Source organism: Apis cerana, linkage group LG7 (assembly GCF_029169275.1).
Source record: "Apis cerana isolate GH-2021 linkage group LG7, AcerK_1.0, whole genome shotgun sequence".
In the NCBI taxonomy this organism is placed as follows: domain Eukaryota; kingdom Metazoa; phylum Arthropoda; class Insecta; order Hymenoptera; family Apidae; genus Apis; species Apis cerana.
In genome coordinates, this window is record NC_083858.1 from 365,688 (window position 1) to 386,535 (window position 20,848).

General features: G+C 35.4%; 1 protein-coding gene across 1 annotated transcript; it reads left to right on the forward strand.

Annotated features, from left to right (window-relative positions):
- Positions 1-10,508: 10,508 nt before the first annotated feature.
- LOC107994567 (uncharacterized) lies at positions 10,509-19,121 on the forward strand. Its single transcript, XM_017051547.3, has one exon. The coding sequence runs from the start codon at positions 11,816-11,818 to the stop codon at positions 13,490-13,492; it is 1,677 nt and encodes a 558-aa protein (XP_016907036.1). The 5' UTR covers positions 10,509-11,815; the 3' UTR covers positions 13,493-19,121.
- Positions 19,122-20,848: the final 1,727 nt, after the last annotated feature.

The window sequence follows — 20,848 nt, forward strand, 5'->3', positions numbered from 1 at the left end:
TTTTTTATTTTTCTATTTTTTATATCCTCTAATTTTACAAGGAAAGATCGAAGAAAAATCACATTGAATTCTAATAAGTATTCCTGATTTTCTATAAAAATCTATAGTCTAAAGGATCCTTTTTTTTTTTTGTATTTTGAAACTAAACCAAAATTCTATTCCATTTATCCATTTTTACCTTCTATTTCTTGTAATTTTGAAGAAAAATAAAACGTTATTTCGAACGTTCAAATTTAAGTATTAATCCAACATTGAAGGAAAATTAAAAAAAATTATTATAATATTGGGATCTAACAAATATTCCTGATTAGAAATCATTTTTTTTCTTTATTTTCGGACCAAAAGTATCATTTTTCATCTATTTTTTTAATCATTTTTATGTTTCATTGATATCGAAGAAGAATGAAATATTTACATAACGTACGTAACATAACACCAAGTATTTCGAACATTTCTCGGATGGAGGCCTTAAATCGCGCAGAACGCTGTTCGATCGTGGATCAAACCGTTACAGCTAGGACGTGGAGAAACGGTACCGTGGAGTAGGTCCGGCTACCATGGTTGGATAATGAAATTCGCGCATCTAATGGAATTCAGAAATTTGATTACCGTTGCCAGCGATGACGCGTCCTGAATGGAGCGACACCTTGGCCTTGAGGAACGAGCGAGGACAATATGATTCCGGTGGAATGTAAGAAAAGAGACGAAACCTTGAAAACTCGAGGGAACTTGAGGGAAAAGTGACTCGTCGGAATGTTGAAATAAGAAAACCAAGTGTTCGTTGATTTTGCCTGAAAACGCGGAGAGAAACTTCTTTTTTTTTTTTTCGAATCGTTCCATTTTGGAATGTAAATAGATGCCATTTTTAGCCGTCGAGGAATTTAAAGAAGATACAGTGACATTTACAGGAGAAGCTCAAGTCTGATTGATACGTACCGATTTCAATGAAATTTGCAATTTCTTATTCGCACACTTTCTTTTTCTTATTTTTATTTTTAGCGAGTCGATCAAAATTCTTTTTGAAATTTGAGAGATTTGCTTCAATTAAATAAATTATACATATATACAATAGAATATACAATAGAATAAACGTTATATTTTTTCAAAGAAGGGAAACAAAGAATCGATCGAAGAACAACATCACTGTTTCTCACTGTTAAAAGATACATCGATGTTCAAAATTGCAGCGTAATACGTAAATACGTCGCATCGTAGGAAAAAACCTGCGAGAGAAACAGATTTACGGATTAAAGAAGTAAGCTGGATGGAAGTGGTGGATCGTGTTGGTAGAAACGTACGTGGAATAAAGCGGATCCCTTTCTCCCATAAAGAGACACGAACTACCAACCTGCTTGCTTCTCTGGATGGCAGTGACCTGTTATAGAGGGTCTCTCTCACGGGATCTAAGTGGCTTTATGCTCACGTGCAATCTCTCGGTTAAATGTCAGCCTTTGTACGGTTAAGAAGTTCGTTTGTCGATGTTATTGTTCAACGTTGCGCAAACTTCGAGAAAATTGACGATGAAACTGGGCGAATTTCATTCCATCGAGTCGCTCCATTTTCGTGATTCTCCCACATTTTTTAAATTTAAATTTGTGTCGATAGAATTGAAGATATTGGACAAGAATTTTTATTAAAATTATCCAATTACTGTAATTTTTTCTAAAATATATACATGGTAAGAAATTATAAGAAATTAGTAAAATTGTCACGTCCCATTTATGTAAAATTAAATTTATTATTTATCATAATTAATATATTGCACGTCTTTGCTAATTGCTTTCTATTAATAATTATATAGTCAATCACAAACTTTCGAAAAATTAAAGGTTATTAGAGAAGCTTTCTGTTTCTATCCAGCAAACTTTCTTCCATTAAAATGTTCCTCTTGACAAACATTAAGAAAATAATAGTAATAACGAAAAAATAGTAATCGAAAAATCTTTGAAAATTCCTTAAGAAAATAACAAACTCGCATAAAAAATCGATTATTCCGAGATTAGGAGCAAAAACGAGAATGGTTGGATGCACACAGGGTCCCGATGAGGTCGTAGAAAGAATTTCAAATAGTGTATTCCGTGAAATGTTTGTATCTGTACACGTCATTCTTTGCTACTTTCGCATGAGTTTCATGCGTCGGCCCCTGCCATCAATAGTCATGTCGATGTATTGCAAGCTACGACCCGCTGCCTATCTAAAGGCACACGAATACGTGACGGAAAAGCGGATACTTGGTGTCGGAAGTTCCCGTTGCTCCCGATGCGCCTACGAGAAAGAATTTTTCTAGTTTCTCTTACGGCATTCGCGTCACTTATGAATATAATTCTCCGTTCTTGGCTTATACGAGACTACAACGAGGCAATTAAAACGTGGATAGTAATTAATGGGAAAAAAGTCGAATGAAAATTTATTGTTTCTTTTATATATACGTATATATGATTTTTGAAAGAGAAGCATTTGCGAAATTGCATTCAAATAAACGCGATAAAGATTAAATTTACAGTTTCGGATGGATTCAAATTTTGTTACGTTTTTTTTTTTCAAATTTGTCTTTGATATTCTAAATGAGTTGATTAAAAATTATGAGTGAAAAAATTTGATTATTTATTAATAAATTTTAAATATCATATGTGTATGTATATATATATGTTATATACTATTAAGCTCAGCATTTTACTTCATTCTGTCATTATATCACAATCATTTCGAAAACATTTACAACATACTTTCAATACTCATAAACGTTCTATGATTATTGAATAATAACATAAATCTTTGACGATCAAAAAATAAATTAAAATAAATTTCACTTAAATACTTTCTATTACTATGGAAATAATAGACATTTGAATAAAAAATATTAATAGACTACAACAGCTTTGTTATGAAAGATGATCATAATTTCCATTTTATTCAAGTTTCAATTCTTATTAAAAATTTCACTACTGTAGAAACCACAGTATCTCGTATTTCAATTCTATCTCATATTTCTACCTTTCCTCTCTATTAATTACTTTCCAATGCTACTTCTTTTTTTGCGTTCTTGAAAGACGATCAAGAATCTCTGATCGTTCTCGTGCATATTAACGAACAGTTAATTAGTGACAAGAATGTTCGGTATCGAAAGACACCCGTTAGATTGGCAGGGCAACGGTGGATTAACTCGACCGCATTAGTAAAAGTGAACCGCTAGCGCAACACACCTCATCTCTTGCCTTCCGTTACTCGAATAGGCTGGAGATTTCGATGCGCGCATGTGGCTATCGATGTGATTAAAGTTTATCGTCGAACAACATTTTTAATGATACGAAAAATATTACGAATTATATTAAATATAAAAATATATTATATATCTATTTCTATATACTTACTGCTATATTATATATAAGTAGATGTGCCAATTTCAAATTTATTATAATATTCTCTTCATTTAATATCCTATATAGTTAAAACAATAAGTTAAATTAAAGAGGAATAAGTTGAAGAACAATAAAACACAATTCTTTCACAATTTTTGGTTAAGTTACGTTTACAATTATAATATACATATTATTTCAATGATCTTCTTCTTCTTTCAGAAGAATCTAACGATCCTCTTAACACGCGAAACATTCCAATGTAATTGCACCGATTAGAAACAATTTCACGTTTCTCAGTCACACTTTCGACCGAGCGCAACGAACAAAACGTAAACCGAATCGTTTTAATTAACATTGGATCCATTTCACCAGCGGTTAAACATCGTGCTACGTAACTGGAAGAGCGTCCATTACGTCAAGGCAACCCCTATTTTTTCATTCCAAGAACTTTCTCGCCTCTCAAACGATCGTTATGTTCTTGCTCTTCTCGGTAAACGATCTCCACTCTTTGAACCAGGCTTCGTTGGGAAAACGATGACACGAGATGGAAAGTATAATACGTAGCGATGAAATGCCAAACACGAGAGAGATTTGTCGATTTTTACGCGCGGCTTATAGCTCGCGGCTTATTTGCATAAAACTTTCGAACCTTCGAGACGATGTTGTCGTAGAAAGCAGTTAAGATCGGCGACGTGTCTTACAACCAATTGACTCGAGGATTTACGATATGCAACGAAATTTCAAGGAAATAATTTAAATTATTTATTAAATAGAAAAAAAATCGTATTGAACGAATTGGATGTTAAGGTAATGTGATTACAAAACGTGGTGGAAAGAGAATTTCTTTCGAAATTCCATAGATTTTAAAAGAATATACTATCTTTCGATAACACATCGCTCAATTTTTGATGTTATTAATTATATTAATATATTAATGAAATTCTAAAATTAATAATTAATAATGAAACTTTGATAAAACTTTGTTTCGAATAAATCATTAATGATCAAAATTTTATTCGAAGAATGCATTATTTCGTATGCACTAACTTAATAATTATTAAATTAAGTACTTGTAAATTTTTATTGTTTATTCGAACAGACGGACATGTTCTTTTTTTGAATTAAAAATAAAAGTTTCAAAAGGATCCAAAGAGGGATATATTTCTCTTTTTTACGAGGAATTTAAAAATGCGTATTGCCACAACTTTTATCGTAGACCTCGGACAAGAAACTTTCTTTTCTTTTTATCAGGATTCTGTGGCTCGAATCGTTAAAGAAGAGCTTATTATTTCTTCCATATAAGATTTTCTGAATATGTCGTGGCTTTTTTTTATATATATAGATTGTAAAATACATATGAAATCACTGCATGACTCGTTAACTCGTTCTCTTCAATTTTTCGTTTAAAATAATATTTTTTTTGTAATGCTCAATTATAACTTTTTAAAAACTAATTATAATTTTTTTTAATCTCGAATTAGATATTACTTTTGAATTTTTGTTTTTACCATTTTAAAAATATATAAAATATTTCGATAAAATTATTATTTAAGATAGATTAATATTATTGATCAAAAATTTGAAATCGTTAAATTAAAAAAGATTAGATCAAAATTTCACGACGTTAAAGAAATCCCTCGTGAAAAATTTATTGAGATTATCATTGTTATGTATAGCAATTTCAAATGAATATCAGAATTAGTAAAAGATTCAACGGAAATAGAAAAGAAAAATGATTTCCAATAATTATAAACAAAAACGTATTCAATATCTATTACTGAATATTACTGCAATATAAATTTAATACATGGTGGAAATAAACGATATCAAAAACCATTAGGATTGTGTTCACAAAAAACAATTACATTAACAAAAATTTTTGTTAATATTTTTAAAAATATTTTTAATTAAACTCGAAACAATAAACGAACATTTTTTTTACATTGTGGAATTACTGTCACAACGACTAATACATGTTGACCGATATTTCTCTTAGTCACGAGAATGTTTTTTATTTTCAGCTCGAACCGATATCTGAACACGCTCGAACGGTAATTCCAAAAAGATGTCAATGTTCCTCCTCGCAAAGAGTGCAATATCATTTATGCATCATGATTTTTTTAACGGTATTACAGTTAGATAGTCGTGGAACAGAAAATATTTGCGAAATTCGATATGTTTCTAGGTTACAAATGATTGAAAGATACAATGTTGCAACGTTCGAGGAAAACAAGTATCCTAACGTCGTTAACCTCGAAAAAAGAAAGAAGATCGTCAAGTATCTTGAAAGCTTTCTTTGGCTACCTTGTGACTGGTTGCTCTTTACCGGAAATACAACTTGGAATTTCTTGGTAAAAGTTCTGATATTATTTATTGGAGTATCATTATTTGAAATTATCGAGAAAAAAATCGATTCTTGATTCCTTATATCAATGTTTATAATTTTCGATATCATTAAATTTCTAATTTTAAAATAATATTTTTATTAATCTAAAATCTTGAATTTAGAACGATAAATAGATAAATACGACGATTTAATTGAATTGAAAAATTGATTCGAATTGAAATTATAAATTTCAAGTAAAAAAAGAAGAACGTATTTACGAAGTGTTAAAAATTTCAATAAATATATATTTTTCTCGACTAACAATCGTTATTTATTTTGCGGAAACTGACTCGTTTGACTCGTTTGAAAAAACGTTATATTCTAATATTGGTATTGTGTAAAATAACGAGGGAGAGTAAAAGAGAAAAGAATTCCTGTACAAGGAGGTGATTATTCGAACTGCATGCAGCCTCTGAATTCCTCGTAATTAACGTGACAACGACCCACTAACCCACTCGATCGTTGATTTCAGAAACCTTCGAAATCTCAAGATGTAACCCAGTCCTTATTCCGTTTTCTCGATTCATTCGATATTTTTTAAATACCAAAAATCTTCTCATCCACGAATCATAAAGTAATTAATTTTCTTCTGCAAATAGAATTCTATATTTATTTCGAAAAAGAATTAACAAATTTTAATCATAATAATTCATCGAATATCTTTATATTGTTTTCCTTTTTTCATTGAAAGCGATATAAAATTATCTAGGATTATTGACACTCAAACGGCTTTAATAGATGATTATTTTATCCACCAATAAAAGAAACATGGTGGAAAAAAGGCGCGACTGGTTTCAAAGATCATCCTCCGAAAGATCTCTCGTGATTTCATCCTCTGAAATAAATATACGAAGAAGCAAAGATTGGATCCGACAATTTACATACTAATTTTCCAGATTGTTGGTCCGTTTAGCATGTTTTCGGCGCTCGTTCGGCTTTTGCCTTCAAACTGAAACGAAATCGCGAATCGAAACTTATGTTTGAAATTTTTCTGTTTATAGAATTTAATAGATTCTATAGAAACTATATAGAATTGGCAAAAGTATCAGTTTTTTTCTGTTTTTTAACAAATTATATTTCAATATATTTTGTAAAAAAAAATTATATAAGAAAAAAGTTTTTTATCTTAGATAAATTCTTTTAATCTTACATAGAAGATGGATTCTCGTAATTATATCAATCTTTAACAAACTTGTGTACAATATATGACGAAGATAGATATTGAAAATAATTATACTTATTAATTCTAGTTGGAAAAGTTTCATGATATGAATTTCTATTCTCAAAGTCAGTTCACATTCTTCACGTTAAAATAGATGATGATCAAGCAAAGGTCTTGATTAAAAATATTTTCTTGAGTAGAAATTATTTACGAAAATTTCTTCGGAATATAGTTCATCGATTTTATTCAGGTTTCAGTATTTTTACCATTATTATTCTTACTGGCTATTTATTAGATATTATTTTCTATCGTTGTAAATGGCAGAAATGAAAAATATTGTTTCGATATCTATTACCGACACGTTTGAGAAGAAAAAAAAAAGAAGCTATCGAATATCCTGTTCGCAGCGTCATACGCAGACCATGAACAATCCCGGTTGGAATTTCCAGTGTGGAAGAGCCGTTTCCCTTGATATTCCTACGTCTTCCCCTCGGATCAAAAGCGGTCTAGCGACAAAACCGGACGATGTTTTCCATGTAATTAGCCGCAAGTGCAGGAAGCGACGAGGAACGCGATTGTGTCACGAAGCCAGAAAACATGGAATCAGGATCGCGTGACCGAAGACCCTGACCATGGCCCACTCGTCAGATTTTATACTAGAAAACCAGTTACACTTTTTACAACGAAAAAAAAAAAAGAAAAAAAGACAATTATTAAAGAATTATTTTGAATTTTACTTTTTCTTTGGAAATTAGAAATAAAAGAGAAGTTTAAAATGAATTTTTCTCGTATATATAATAAATAAAATTAATTGATGTTTTTTATCTATATATTATCTATATAATACTTGAAATCAATTAGGATACTTGATTAAATATTTATACGGAATAAATCACACGAAGATTTACACGTTGTTTCCTCTTTGGAAGAAAGAAAAGGGGTTTGCTGGGAATAAATGTTATTTAATGTTCAACATGCTTTGGTGATTAAAAGTTTTGTATTTTAAACTCTTTATAGAAATTATGAAAAACGAATAATATCTTGGCTCAATTATATCTTGCAGAATAACGGAATATCAAGCAAATAATAGTTACTGATTCGTTTCCACGATATAAAATTTCAAATATCCGAAGAAAAACATCCATAATATATCCATTAATATATCTTTTCACGGAGGAAAAGGATCGAGATCATTCGTCCGTCTAAATTTCTCATAAATAAAATCGAGTACTTAATAATTTCCAAAAATTGTCATATTAGTTTAAATTTAAGAAAAGAAGTTCCATTCTAGATGGATCAGATTTCCCAATATCTTAAAAAAATGTAAAAAACAAGAATGAAAATTCTCAATTTTTTTCAAGATTAATTCGTTTCGTAGTGAAAGAAGTTTGAAATAAAAGAGATAAGGAAAGAGTAATCGGGTGGTGTGTTACAAATACATGGTTACCCATATACATGTAAGACAACGCACACCTGCCCTTTATAGGTCAGAGACTGCACGGGTACCGTGAACGAGGCGAACGTGCACGATTCTCTTTTGACAGAGGCCGATTCGAGGTCTTCAGGTCGACTCGTCTGGATGTCCGCTCCGCTTCGTGGCACGTCGCGTGGCCACGAAGGCGAAATCGCGAATATTTATTGCGCAACAGAACGAATCGGACCGTTTGCCCGTTAATCCTGGAAAAGGGAACACGTGATTTATTCCTACGAGATGAAAAACGAATCGTGCTCGGTGCCATTTAATGGCCATTCGTGAAATAATTACCTTCGTTCTCGAATCTATTTTCCGTTTCGAAAGAATTCGGAATCTACCGTATGCATTTTTTCTTAAAAATCGAAATAATACTTATCTCTAGAAATATCAAATTATTTTGTAATAATATGATTTTTTCGATATAGATATTAGATACAAATAAACAAATTCTAACGAAGCAATAGTTTCATTGAAATGGAATCTTGTTAAAAATAGTTGGAATATTTTAATTATTGATTAAAATGTGTAGTTCAAAAATGGCTTTATAAAATATATAAATCTCAATAATTTCGATTTGACGCAATCGATCGATGATTTTATAAAGCGAAATAAATTGCTGACTCAGGTCTTATCAGAAGAATTGAATAAAACATTTGTTCAAGTGTATTGTATTCTGCACAATTTCTTAAAAAGTTGCACAAGTATATTAATCAAACTTTCTGTTAATAATTAGGATTGTCTAAATCTAAATTATCCAACTTTAATTTTTTTTTACAATTATAAAATATTTACACAAAATATTATAAATATATATTAATCATCTGCAACGTATTTCTTTGTATTTTTTATAATTATGTGGCATATTCTTTCATTTTCTATTTTCTTTTTATAAAATTCTATTGTTTTAAATTCAGCAATGAGAAAAGCCTCTTATTTATAAAGACTCAATATATTACAGTTCGGGAGAAAACTATCTATTCGTTTTAAACATCGATGCTTAAATCTTTCTATGAGATAGATTTCTTCAATGAGAAATTGCACTGTTAAATATTTATGAACGAGATATCCTCTACTCGCGAATTCCAGGAATAATCTGTATTAATCCTTTCCCTCCGATTCATTCATAAATCTGAGATTCGAACAACGATTCGATTGAAAACTCGTATAATTTTACGAAATGATTTTTATTAATTTTTATTCTTCTTTTTTTTTTTTTTGCAATTTCGAAGAACATCGATCACGAAAACTTTCTTTGCGACACGAGAACGGAAGCCAATAAACGCGTACTACTTTCTTTTCGCATGTTCTGGGAGATTTAATCGATTAAAATTTTAAAAGTATCCCTAAAGGTAATTTATAATTTATGGATAAATGTAGACATTGATCGTTAAATTATTATAATGACACGTAAAAGTTTTCATTTTTCTAATTTAATTTGGAAAATTAAAATGACAAATTGTCTTTGAAATTATTATCGGATTAAAATGAAATATAAATGAAAATATTACAAATTATACGAAAAATTTAACCGAAGTAAATCCTCTTTTCATTTGTATTTAAACATTGTATTGCGTGTGTGTATATATATATATATATATATATTTATATATATATATATTTAATTTCGTTATCAGATCTTCCATTGAATAAAATAACTATAATGAAATACAATAAAATACGTGCAGGATTTTTTTTCCTTCGTCGATTATAATCTGGCTATGAAATTTATCACATCTTAATTTAAATTCTACAATTTAAAAATATTTTGAATCATGAGAATTTGCATCTTTTTCGAATTAACCACGATTATTTTCAAATATTCTCCGATCGGAAATTCTCCAGCATCTATGTCACGGATAATTATTCAATAAATGCAAATAGGTGGAAGAAAACAACACAGTGTTGCATCATCCGATTCGAAGAAAAACTCGTAAGGAGAGAAAGAAATGCGCAGGTTTCCTTCCGACAGAGAGGGAGAAGAAGAGGGAGAAGGTATCTCTGCGTTCGTTGGTAAAATCGGTCGGAAAGAATGTTCATTTTCCTCGGCACAGTTCCAAACACCCCATCGGGCGAAGGGTTCTCGAGGCAGGTACGGCTTGCCAGGGAGTGCCTCTCTCGAAGCAGAAAAGCGGCAGAAAGAGAAGGAGAAAGAGAGGAAGAGAAAAAGGGGGGGCCCGGTGGGACGTAGTGGGGCCCAGTCGGTCGAAGTCTCACGCCTTCCGTCAGTCCTCAGTCCGACGAGGAGCGTAGATCGGTGAACACCTTGTTATTCCATCGCCACCCGCTCGATTCGTGCGCGTTCCATTATCGAACGTCACTCTGGCTCGCGATAAACAACGTCCCCTCGATTTTCAATCGACCTGGAATCGACCCTTGCAGACTCTCGTGTAGGAGGAAAGTTGGTTAAATAGGAAGCAGTCGGTCAGGCGAAGGCGACCGACAGCGCCATCTACGCGGCTAAAGGACAGTGCGATCGTCGAAAGGCTGGCAAATAAGCGGATAAAGCGAGTGGATAAACTCGTCTCGGGATACAATAAGACGGAAGCTCGGACATGTTTCGGAAGGTCGATCGCCGATGAGGCAGCGAGGAACGTCGGATACGACAGCCTGCGTGGCTGACGAAGGCTGTCGGCCGCGCCTCTGGATTCCAACAGCGGCGACACACTCAGCGGGCCCGTTCGATTCCGCAGTGTGTCGGTGAGCGTTGCTCGTTTCTTGTGTTGCGTGGAAAGAGTGTGTAACCTGTCCGCCGCGGTGGATCGGTACACGTGGAGGTGAGGGGCGACCAGGAGGACGTAGACGCCACTGGTGTATACCGCATACCACAGGAGGACCTGGCCTGGACGAGCAGAAGAAAGAAGAAGGGGAGGAGGAAGAGGAACGAGGTGGGGGGTTGAAAAAGGTAGGCAAGATCGGGAGCGGTGTTGGAAGAAAGAAACGCGAGCCGGCTGGAGGATCGAGGAGAGAAGGCCAGGTAGAAGAGGAAAAGGGAGTTACGGGCAGGGAACGGTTGGTGGGGAAGCCGTCAGAAGGCGGCCATAATGGCCTGACGCGATCTCGAGCGAGCGGCGGCTACAGCTGCTGCGAAATAGCCGAGAGCGGCTCTCCTCGTTGTCCACGCACACGTATTTTGCAATCGCGGACGGGCTACGTGTTTGGAAAGTGACTGCGTAATCGCGAGTGAAGTGTGTTACCGGGTGGAGTCCTCCTCTCTAACGTTGTTCCACGAGTGGTGCTTCTCGAATTTTATTTTCGATCGGCTCGATGCTCGATGCTCGGTGTTCGATGATTCGACGGTTCTGGATCGTTGCTGGCCACTTCGCTATCGCGCCTACCTGCTTCCATTTCCTGTTCTGAGTCGAAAAAGCGAGGGAGGAGACGCGACCGCTTGAGAAGATCTTTAATCGCGCAACGAGGCTCGCTCCGAGGTAAAGATGAGGGGTGCCAATCAAGATACCGCGACACCGTATTGTCGTTGCAGAGTCCTGTACTTGGGTAGCTCCGTGCCCCATGCCAGCAAGGAAGGGTTGCTCGGTGTCCAGGAACCCTTGAGGGAATTGTATCCGGAACAGGGGGCCCTAGGAGCACGTGGACTCGACTCCTGGCTCAGCGTTTGGAGCAATGGCCTGTTACTGGAGAACGTGGACGAGCATCGCAAGAAGGTTACCAGGTTCTTTCCCATCGAGGCGCTTCACTATTGCGCCGCGGTCAGACACGTCAAAGGCGGAAGCGGCGACTCGTCAAACACAAGGTTTCTGCCTTTGGACTCGCCGTTCGCCAGGACGCCAAGTGCCAATCACCCGCCCCTTTTCGCCGCGGTTCTTCGACGAACTACCGGTATCAAGGTTCTCGAGTGTCACGCGTTCATATGTAAACGCGACATGGCGGCCAACGCCCTGGTCAGATGTTGTTTTCACGCGTACGCCGACAGCAGCTATGCCAAGGGTCTGGATCCGAGCACCACGACTAACGGGGTAACCGGTCATCCTTCGAACAACAGTCTGTATCACACGTTGGGTGGATCCAGCACCACTTTGGACAGCCCTCAGGCGACGCGTTTGGACGCTACCTCGACGGACGATATCAGTCTGTACAACGGTGACGAGAATCACAAAGTTTGGGCCAGGGGTCGCGACGAGGTCGAAGGTTTATACCAAGAACAAGGCACTCTTAGGAGTACCAAGGGTTCCAGACCCCGTCAGCTGGTCGCTCCACCTCCTCCACCGCCGCCACCGCCCCCACCCTCTCAACCTCTGCTCCTCGAGGAATCCTCTTCCTCCTCCGTTCGCAGGAAAGCCAACAAAAAGTTGAAGAAACTGAAAAACCGATCATCTCACGAAGATCCCTTGCAGCAGGCGCATCTACACCCTCAGCTTCACCAGGGAATATACACGAACGGGCATGGACATCACACTCTGGGCCATCCGGTCAGGCAGCAACACTATCATCCTCACCCTCTGCCGCCGAGCAGTCGATCCGTGGCCGGAACTCTGGCCAGACCGGCCCCGGTCTTGTTAGTCCCAGCTGCCACTTTACCCAGGAAGGCTCATCATCATCCCAAAGGGCTCAGACCGATCCCAGCGGCCGCTCCGATTGTCCCGGTGTACGCCCCCCTTCCGGTAGTGCCTCCACCACCCGCCGCAGCTATTTATCCGGCTGGAACTTACGGGACGGCTGGGAACAGAGGCAGAAGGCAACACGCCGACGCGGATTCTTCGACCTTAGGCGCTTCCAGGAGGCTGGCCGCGTCTCACGCTGACCTAACTTCCGCCGAAATGAACAGAGCGGCGGACAGTCCTGAGAACGAATCGCGTTTCGGTACCGGGATCTATCGGCGGAAGGGCCATTTGAACGAGAGGGCATTCTCGTACAGCATCCGAGCGGAGCATCGTAGCAGAAGTCACGGAAGTTTGGCTTCTCTAGGTTTTAGCGCGCAAAATGGGAACGCGCTGCCCAAAGAAGAGAAGAAGGACAGGGAGATAGCGCAATTGGTGGCTGGTTTGAATTTGGACGATAGCCCGGAGAGGGCACAGCCGCCGGCCAACCCCAGGAACGGTTATTCCCATCATCAGCAGCAACTCCAGCCTCTTCCCAGGCCTCGACCTCGTTAAGATCACTCGCATCGATTCGTAGTCGATCCAAGTCTGGAGAGATCGTTGCTCGAGTCGATCCATAACCGAGTCAAAGCCTGACTAACGGGGACGCTTTATCCCCTCGTGGAAATGTGAACGATTATTGTAGAATTTATTTACAGAGTCGGAAAGAAATCCGAGCTGACGATGCGAATGGATTTGAGATCGATCGTCTTTCGTTGAATCGAACGACACGAGATAGACGTTGCGTATCGTTTTCCTTCGAAGAACCAGTGTTTTCGTAGATGGAAATTTCGAAATTTCGTTTCTTCCAGTTTCCGGCTGTTCAAACAGGAATACTCGTTTGAGCAGAAAAATACGAGGAAAACGATTCGTCGCAGCATTAGCGTGGAAAATCGCGATAGGTGGTCGAGCTGTGCCCAACTGGTTCAGTTGGCTTTCGTTTCTCGGAACAACCTTCCCCGAGTAGGAAAATTACGGACAGGTAAAAAGCTGACAAACGTCAGGCCTCATCTTCGTCGTGCAGGTTTCTACCTGTGACCTCGATCGTCTTATCTCGAGAGTTGGTTACCTTTGTCGAATTAACAACTCGGATCGTGGGATGCTTTGGTGGAAAGAAATTGAATACAAGTTCGTCTGAAACAAATTGATTTTTCTGGATTTAGAAGAAATTTATATTTTAACTTTTCCGAAGTTGTTTTCTATTCTTTTTTATTTCTTCTTTTTTTTCCAAACTTTTAGAAGTTAAATTTAACATTTTACATAAATAGATTATCCCTTTGACGGAATATAGCAAAATTATATATAGTCTTGAAAAAATAATTTATTAGATATGATTCAATGGAATTAAAATATGAATAGTCGAATATGATTTTGACTCTTCTAAAGATTAAATCGATAAAAATCCGATGTTTTTTTCTTTAATTGATGATGGTTGGCGGAAAAGATTGATGTAACGAAAAAAAAAATCCTTCCTGTCTAATTGGACAAGCTCGAATTATTGTCACCAGACCAAGAAGATCGTTCTAATGGTTGAAACTCGTTAGACACCGTACATAGGCACGCAATCTATATAATATTTCCTTCAAGAATATAATAATAATTTTGAAATTAGAATTTTATACTTTCATTAACGAAATATTACTTACAAATTTTACTAATTTTTATAATTCGATGTTCAAAATTTCTTAAAATCGGTTAAAAATGAAATATTAAAGGAAGATCGTTCGTTGTTATTTTTATTATTTCAATTTTAATTGAATCCGATCGAAACTCTTTCATCGTGATAATGGTGAACAATTCGCCATTCTTCTAAAATTATCGAAAAATCGTCGAACAATTTCCCCCTAGAAAACTGATGGTTTTCTCGCTTCCCGACGCACGACTTTCAGTTGGCTCGCTCGTGAGAACGCAAACGTTAATCTTAATTGCATGAGAAAAAGTTATGCCGCGAGGGAAAAGGAAGGAGAATTTTGAGAGATCGAGGGAAAAGAAAACTTGTATATTTCGTTCTTTCTTTCTTTTTTCTACGATCGAAACAATATTATATCAAAAATGTATCTTACGCAAAATCTTTACATTTTTTCGCCAACGAAACGCATAAATCTCACGATAAAAGGAAACGAATATCACGCGTCAAGTTTTATAGATATACATTGTTTTCGTGACGAATGAGATTTCATAAGTGTGAATCGGCCTTGCGGTATTAACCTTAAATCCAATTACAATTATTAATTACCGGAATCTATAAAATTTCGAAGAGAATGCGCGGTAATTGCGATCATTTGCATGTTTCCAGCTGTTTATTTTTTGTTGCTCGATGTTTCACGCGCGTAGCGCAACGCGGTGGGAAAATTACTCGGGTTGCAGGGGCGCCACCATTAACATAAGGGAAACGGCGTGTATCGCGTTCCTTTGACACACGGCCCCGTTTTTCCACGGGAAAAAAACAAGTATCGTAACGAACGAGTATTTAATAACCGCGGAGACACGGGGATTACTTAAGCGTGCATACTTTGATGCGACTCGCGCAATCGCGTGTAGAATCGTGCTCGTGAGAACCAAATCTGGGAAGCTTGAAATGCAATTGCTTTGTGCAATAATATCACCGAGACGAAGTTGCCAATATTGTTCCGCACAATTAACCTGATGATAGTAATTAGTGCGCGGCTTAACAGGGGGAGAAAATCCGCGAAACATTTGTTTCTTCACGCTCGAGTCGAAAATTGAGCAAATATCGAAATATCGAGAAAAATATTTCGCGTTAAAAAATTAAAATAATTTTCAATGATGATAAATATTTTCTCCGTTGAGATTATTACGAGGAATTCTAGGTTATAATTAATAGTCTTTATAAAAGAAGAGAAACAAGTCCGAATTAATTAATTAATCAGAAATGAGAGCCAATCCAGCGGTCGTTCACTTGGGCATCGAATATATCTATTTTCGAAACTGGTTATAGATATCTTGCATGCATAAACGAATACATTTTTCCTATGGACGAGTATTGTATGTATTATTAGATATTATTATTAGATATTAATCGATTATTATCGATTCGCGGCCGATGTTATGCACTCGCTGCATATTTTCTTATTGGATTTTTTCTCGATCGCTTGTCGAAACAATTTGCGCAATGAAAATGCGAGATATATTTATTTATCATTTCATTTATTTGCTATTAAAAAAAATCGATAATTTTTTTCTACTTTGATTTATCGAGTCAAATATAATATTTCTTCGGTTCATAAATATGACAATTGTTCGTTAATAGCGATTTAAAATTTTTTAAAATTATCCTATAGTACGTTAAAAAAAAAGAAAGTAGAAATTACAACGTTTGCGTTTCTTTACGTTTCCTTTTTGATTGGCTTTTGCGAAGGAGATAGACAAAGAACGATATATAAAGGTGGTTAATGATCGGTAAATGAACAAGTAACGTGGAATATCGCTTGAAAACTATTCTTTATACTGCTCGCGCTTCATCGATTGCATTGATCGGCTTGGTGAAAAGTGTCTCTTTGGTTTCGTAACGAGTTTCTTTATTCTCGCAACGCATAACTCGTGAGGAGGATAAAAAAAAGGGAGGAAGGGGGGAAATGGAATTGCGTGGTTGGTTCAAGGTATCGCGAGTGCAATGGACCGAATTATGCCATGGAATGTATAATTCTTAGATAGCAAAACCTGCTTATGATTTAATTTATAATTTAAGCAACGTGTTTTAGATGGAAATGTTGAAAGAAAGGCAGAAATATTCGAAGTGATTTTGATAAAATTTTAATGGAAGTTTAGGATTTTATAGTAGAATGTTTAAAAAAAAAAAGAAACATAAAAATTTACAAGAAAAATTCGTATAGAAATAAAAAATTTTGTAAATGTTTTGCGTGATATTATATTTAAAAAAGACATTTATAATTAATAATTTTGTTTATTCCCTCTATCTTGGTGCGTTTAAAAACATAAGCAAAACGTACAATCGCTTTTAAATAAATGTGTTCGTGGTCAAAGAAGTTGACCTGACCCACTGACACTTATCATGTAACAAATTGAACTCTTTGGTTTGCGACATCACGAAAATTCTTTCCATTGGTTACAAACCAATTGTCTTCGAGATTTCTTTTCAGTTCTAATGACATCATTGTTGTAAGCAAATCGTATCTAATTTTACCGCCATTGCATCAATCAAAACGAGGCAAAGAAATACGTAGAAAAAAAAAAAACTGAATATCAATTTCAATTTTAACGATGCTTCAATTGCTTAAAGTAATAAAAAAGATTCGCTACATTGATTATCCAATTTTCCACGCTAAAATTGCGAATTTTTCCTTTTAAAAGGCAATTATTTTGTGTTGTTAATTATACATGCGACCACCGTATCTTCGATTTTTCCGTTTCTTGTCCTCTTGTCTCTATATATAAATATAAATATAGATGAGTGATACGACGTCGTTGTTATTTTTCTGCATTAAAATTGCATAATTCGGTAAGTTACAAGATGCAATTGTGTGTAAATTCTGCTATGAAAAATAGAGATACCGAATTACCGGATGTGAGATCGCAATGATGTCGCGTCAGTCATTTGCTTCGAAGTTAAACTAGACAGATAGCGCCACCAAGTGCTATCCCGAGTGGTCCAGAATGGGAATCAGTGCCAAACGTCATAAATTGTCCGACTTTGCAAATTGTATCGACATTTTTTTTTTTTTTTTTTTTACCTCTTTCAATTCTGTCGCTTAATTCTTTCGGTGTGCTGAATTTAACAGAAATATTCAAAGCTTGGAGCCTAATAAGGATGATACGCGAGTTTTCGTAGATTCGCCTAGTCATTAAGATTATCAGGCTGGAACGGAAGTTCCGCTCGTTTGTCCTTTGTGGTTGACAAAAATAAGACTGAAAAAAATAATCATTCATCTTTTCAGCAGACGATTCAAACATCTTCATCTTTCTTTTCCTTTTTAATATCTATTTTTTTAATTTTCATACAATATTTCGATATTTTTATTTTTTTGTTATTTCTCGAGTCTGATTTTAAAAATTATTATGCTCGATATCTTCGATTTTTCGAGTATAAAGTTGAAAGTTTCGTGAAAAACAGCCTGGTATCGGAATGAAGGGAGAAAGAAAAATCCGGAGACTTGCAAGTCGGACAAAAAATGCAACTGGAACTTATTTATTTTATATTATCGCATGTGCCAGATGAATTGTATAGGAAATCACCCCAGCCGAGTGTTTTCAACTCGATGATATAATTATAACTTATATTTTTCATATAGAATCGTGTTATATATTTGAAGAGCAACGTCTAACATCCCTTCTATTATTATTTCCTTTATATTAAATAGAATCCTTCCGATAATAAATATTGTTTTAAATAACAGATGTGGCGTTTTGCTCTGCAAATAATTACACATTATCGTTAATGGGTTTACGAATCGTTCACCATACAATTACCTTTTTTTAAGGACTTCTCTCGAAAATTATCCCATTAACTCTTCCTTTGATAGACTCCTTTGATAGATGAAATTAATATCGGATATCAATGAGAGACAATAGAGAGACAAATAGCTGTTCGAACGAAGAGTTAAACGGTGAAAATTAATCGAGATTTTCGCGAAGCGCAAACGATTATTTATTTATCGTGATCTGTGCTCGTTTCGCGGACATGTATCGTAATGAAAATGTATTTATATGATTTATCGAACGCGATGGAGTCTCCCCGCCTTCGCTTTCTGGAGACATTGTGCTCGTAAACGCTTTATCTCGTCATACGTTTGTCCTTTTACACAAGCCTTTAAACATCACCGATCCTAATTATTTAAATATTTGTATTGAATTTGAAATTACGACATGCATGTCAATGCGGAGAATTAAATTCAGTTCAAAAATGCCATGGTAAGTTTCGTAAAAACTTATTTCGATAAATTTTATGAATTTCTGTAAAGAGTTTTTTGGGGAATGAGTTTGATTTTAAAGGCTCGAAATCTAAGAAGAGAGCGAGGATCTTTTTAAAAATACGAGAAATACAGAAGACGGATTAACTGGAGATCCATCCCATCCTCTTGAATTACTTGTGAACATATTATGTATATTGTTACGTGTCGATTGCCATGCAAGATTAATTAATAATAAACTAACAATGCAATTAAAGTAGAACAACGAAATTTTATTTTCATCGAAACGAAAATTCAAAATGACAATTATCCTATTTTATTTGGAATTTTTGTTTAAAACTTTCCATTAAAAATCGTAAAACATCGAATATTCATAATATCGGTGGAATAAAAGAAAACTAAAATTCGACACCAAAATCTGTACTAACAAAAAAAAGAAAATACAATTCTTTCTTTTAAAATCACAATTTCTAATTGTAATAATAATCTATCTTATTATCAAAACGATAATAATGATTTAAGCATTTTTAATACCGATCGATTTAGAGAAATTTTTCAAGAATATTACAAATTGAAAATTTATAATATAAATTGAAGGAATATAATAAAATCTACAGAGTAGCGATATTTAAATATTCATAGCACTAATCAAGGCTTAGAAATCTTTCAAAAATACTATTAATATATATCTACTAAGGAAGGAATAGTAACAAGTTTGGAAAGAAAATAAGGAACGACGACTATTGATAGCATTAGACAAAAACGTAAAAGAGCGTTCTAACGTGTATTTCGCGATAGATTTGAAATCAAGCGTTTCCTGCTCGATATATTATGCGCATACCTGTGTGCTCTCGGGACGAATACACGCGAGTCTCTATCGTCGACCACATTCCGTTCTCGCGTGTAATTTTCAGGGTTAACCGCAACCGACGATATACGCCGGTTTCGCGATCGCGGCAAACGTTCCTGGAATGCAAATCGCCTTGATTGGCAGCTTAAGTGGAACGCCTTTTTCCTTTTTTTTTATCTCCCTCCTGTTCCTCGCCTCTTGAAAACGAGTCTCGTTAAACTCTGCTATCGGAAGTCTTTTCCTGTCAGCCATAAGTTGAACACGTTTCATTTCCTTATGTCGTGCTTTTTATAGAAATTTCTATCCATCCTATTTTAAATGAACTTAAAACGAATATGGTTTCTTAGAAATGGATACATATATTTGAAAACCCATGACATCGATCATTAACTACGTTATCCTTTTAGTTTCGATATAAAGATTTGATTTAGAAATTCTTACAAGCACTTTTTGAGCATCGTTACGTTCAAGTGATAATAATAATTTCGTTCTTATTCTGAAAATAATATCTACATTAATTATCTTTTTGAAAAAGATAAAATTAAAGATTCATAGATTTGTAAATTTTTTTTTGACATTTTCATTTGTAATTTCCATCATAAGTATATATAAATATCGACATATCGATGCTTTCTTCTTTTTTATTATATTTAAAAAATTGAAACCAAAATTTCCAATTTATTATTTAATCAACATTTGTTTTTATCTTACGTATAAATTCTTTTTCAAGAAATTTTGTCAATTGATTAACAAACAATGAATCTTTTGATCGTAGTTGAGATAATATTGCGTTCAAATCGTAGGCAAAAATAACTTCACGGATAATTAATCTTGGGAATACAAATCATGGATCTCCATGATTCAAACGATGACACTGTGATGTTTAAACTCGCTAACCTTGCAAGTCGAGTGCATCCAACCACGAACGTCACGTGCTAACATGGCACTCTTCCTCTTCCATTAATGACTCCATGTTAAATACTTGGAACATTCATCTAAATTACGATTGAAATTACACGTTAATACCTCGACGAGCTTCTGGAATAGTCCTCGATTATGATTGGCGATTACTTTGAACGATGACACGATATAAAAGGAATAGAAAGACAGCCTTGGATTATGGATGCGCGAGAA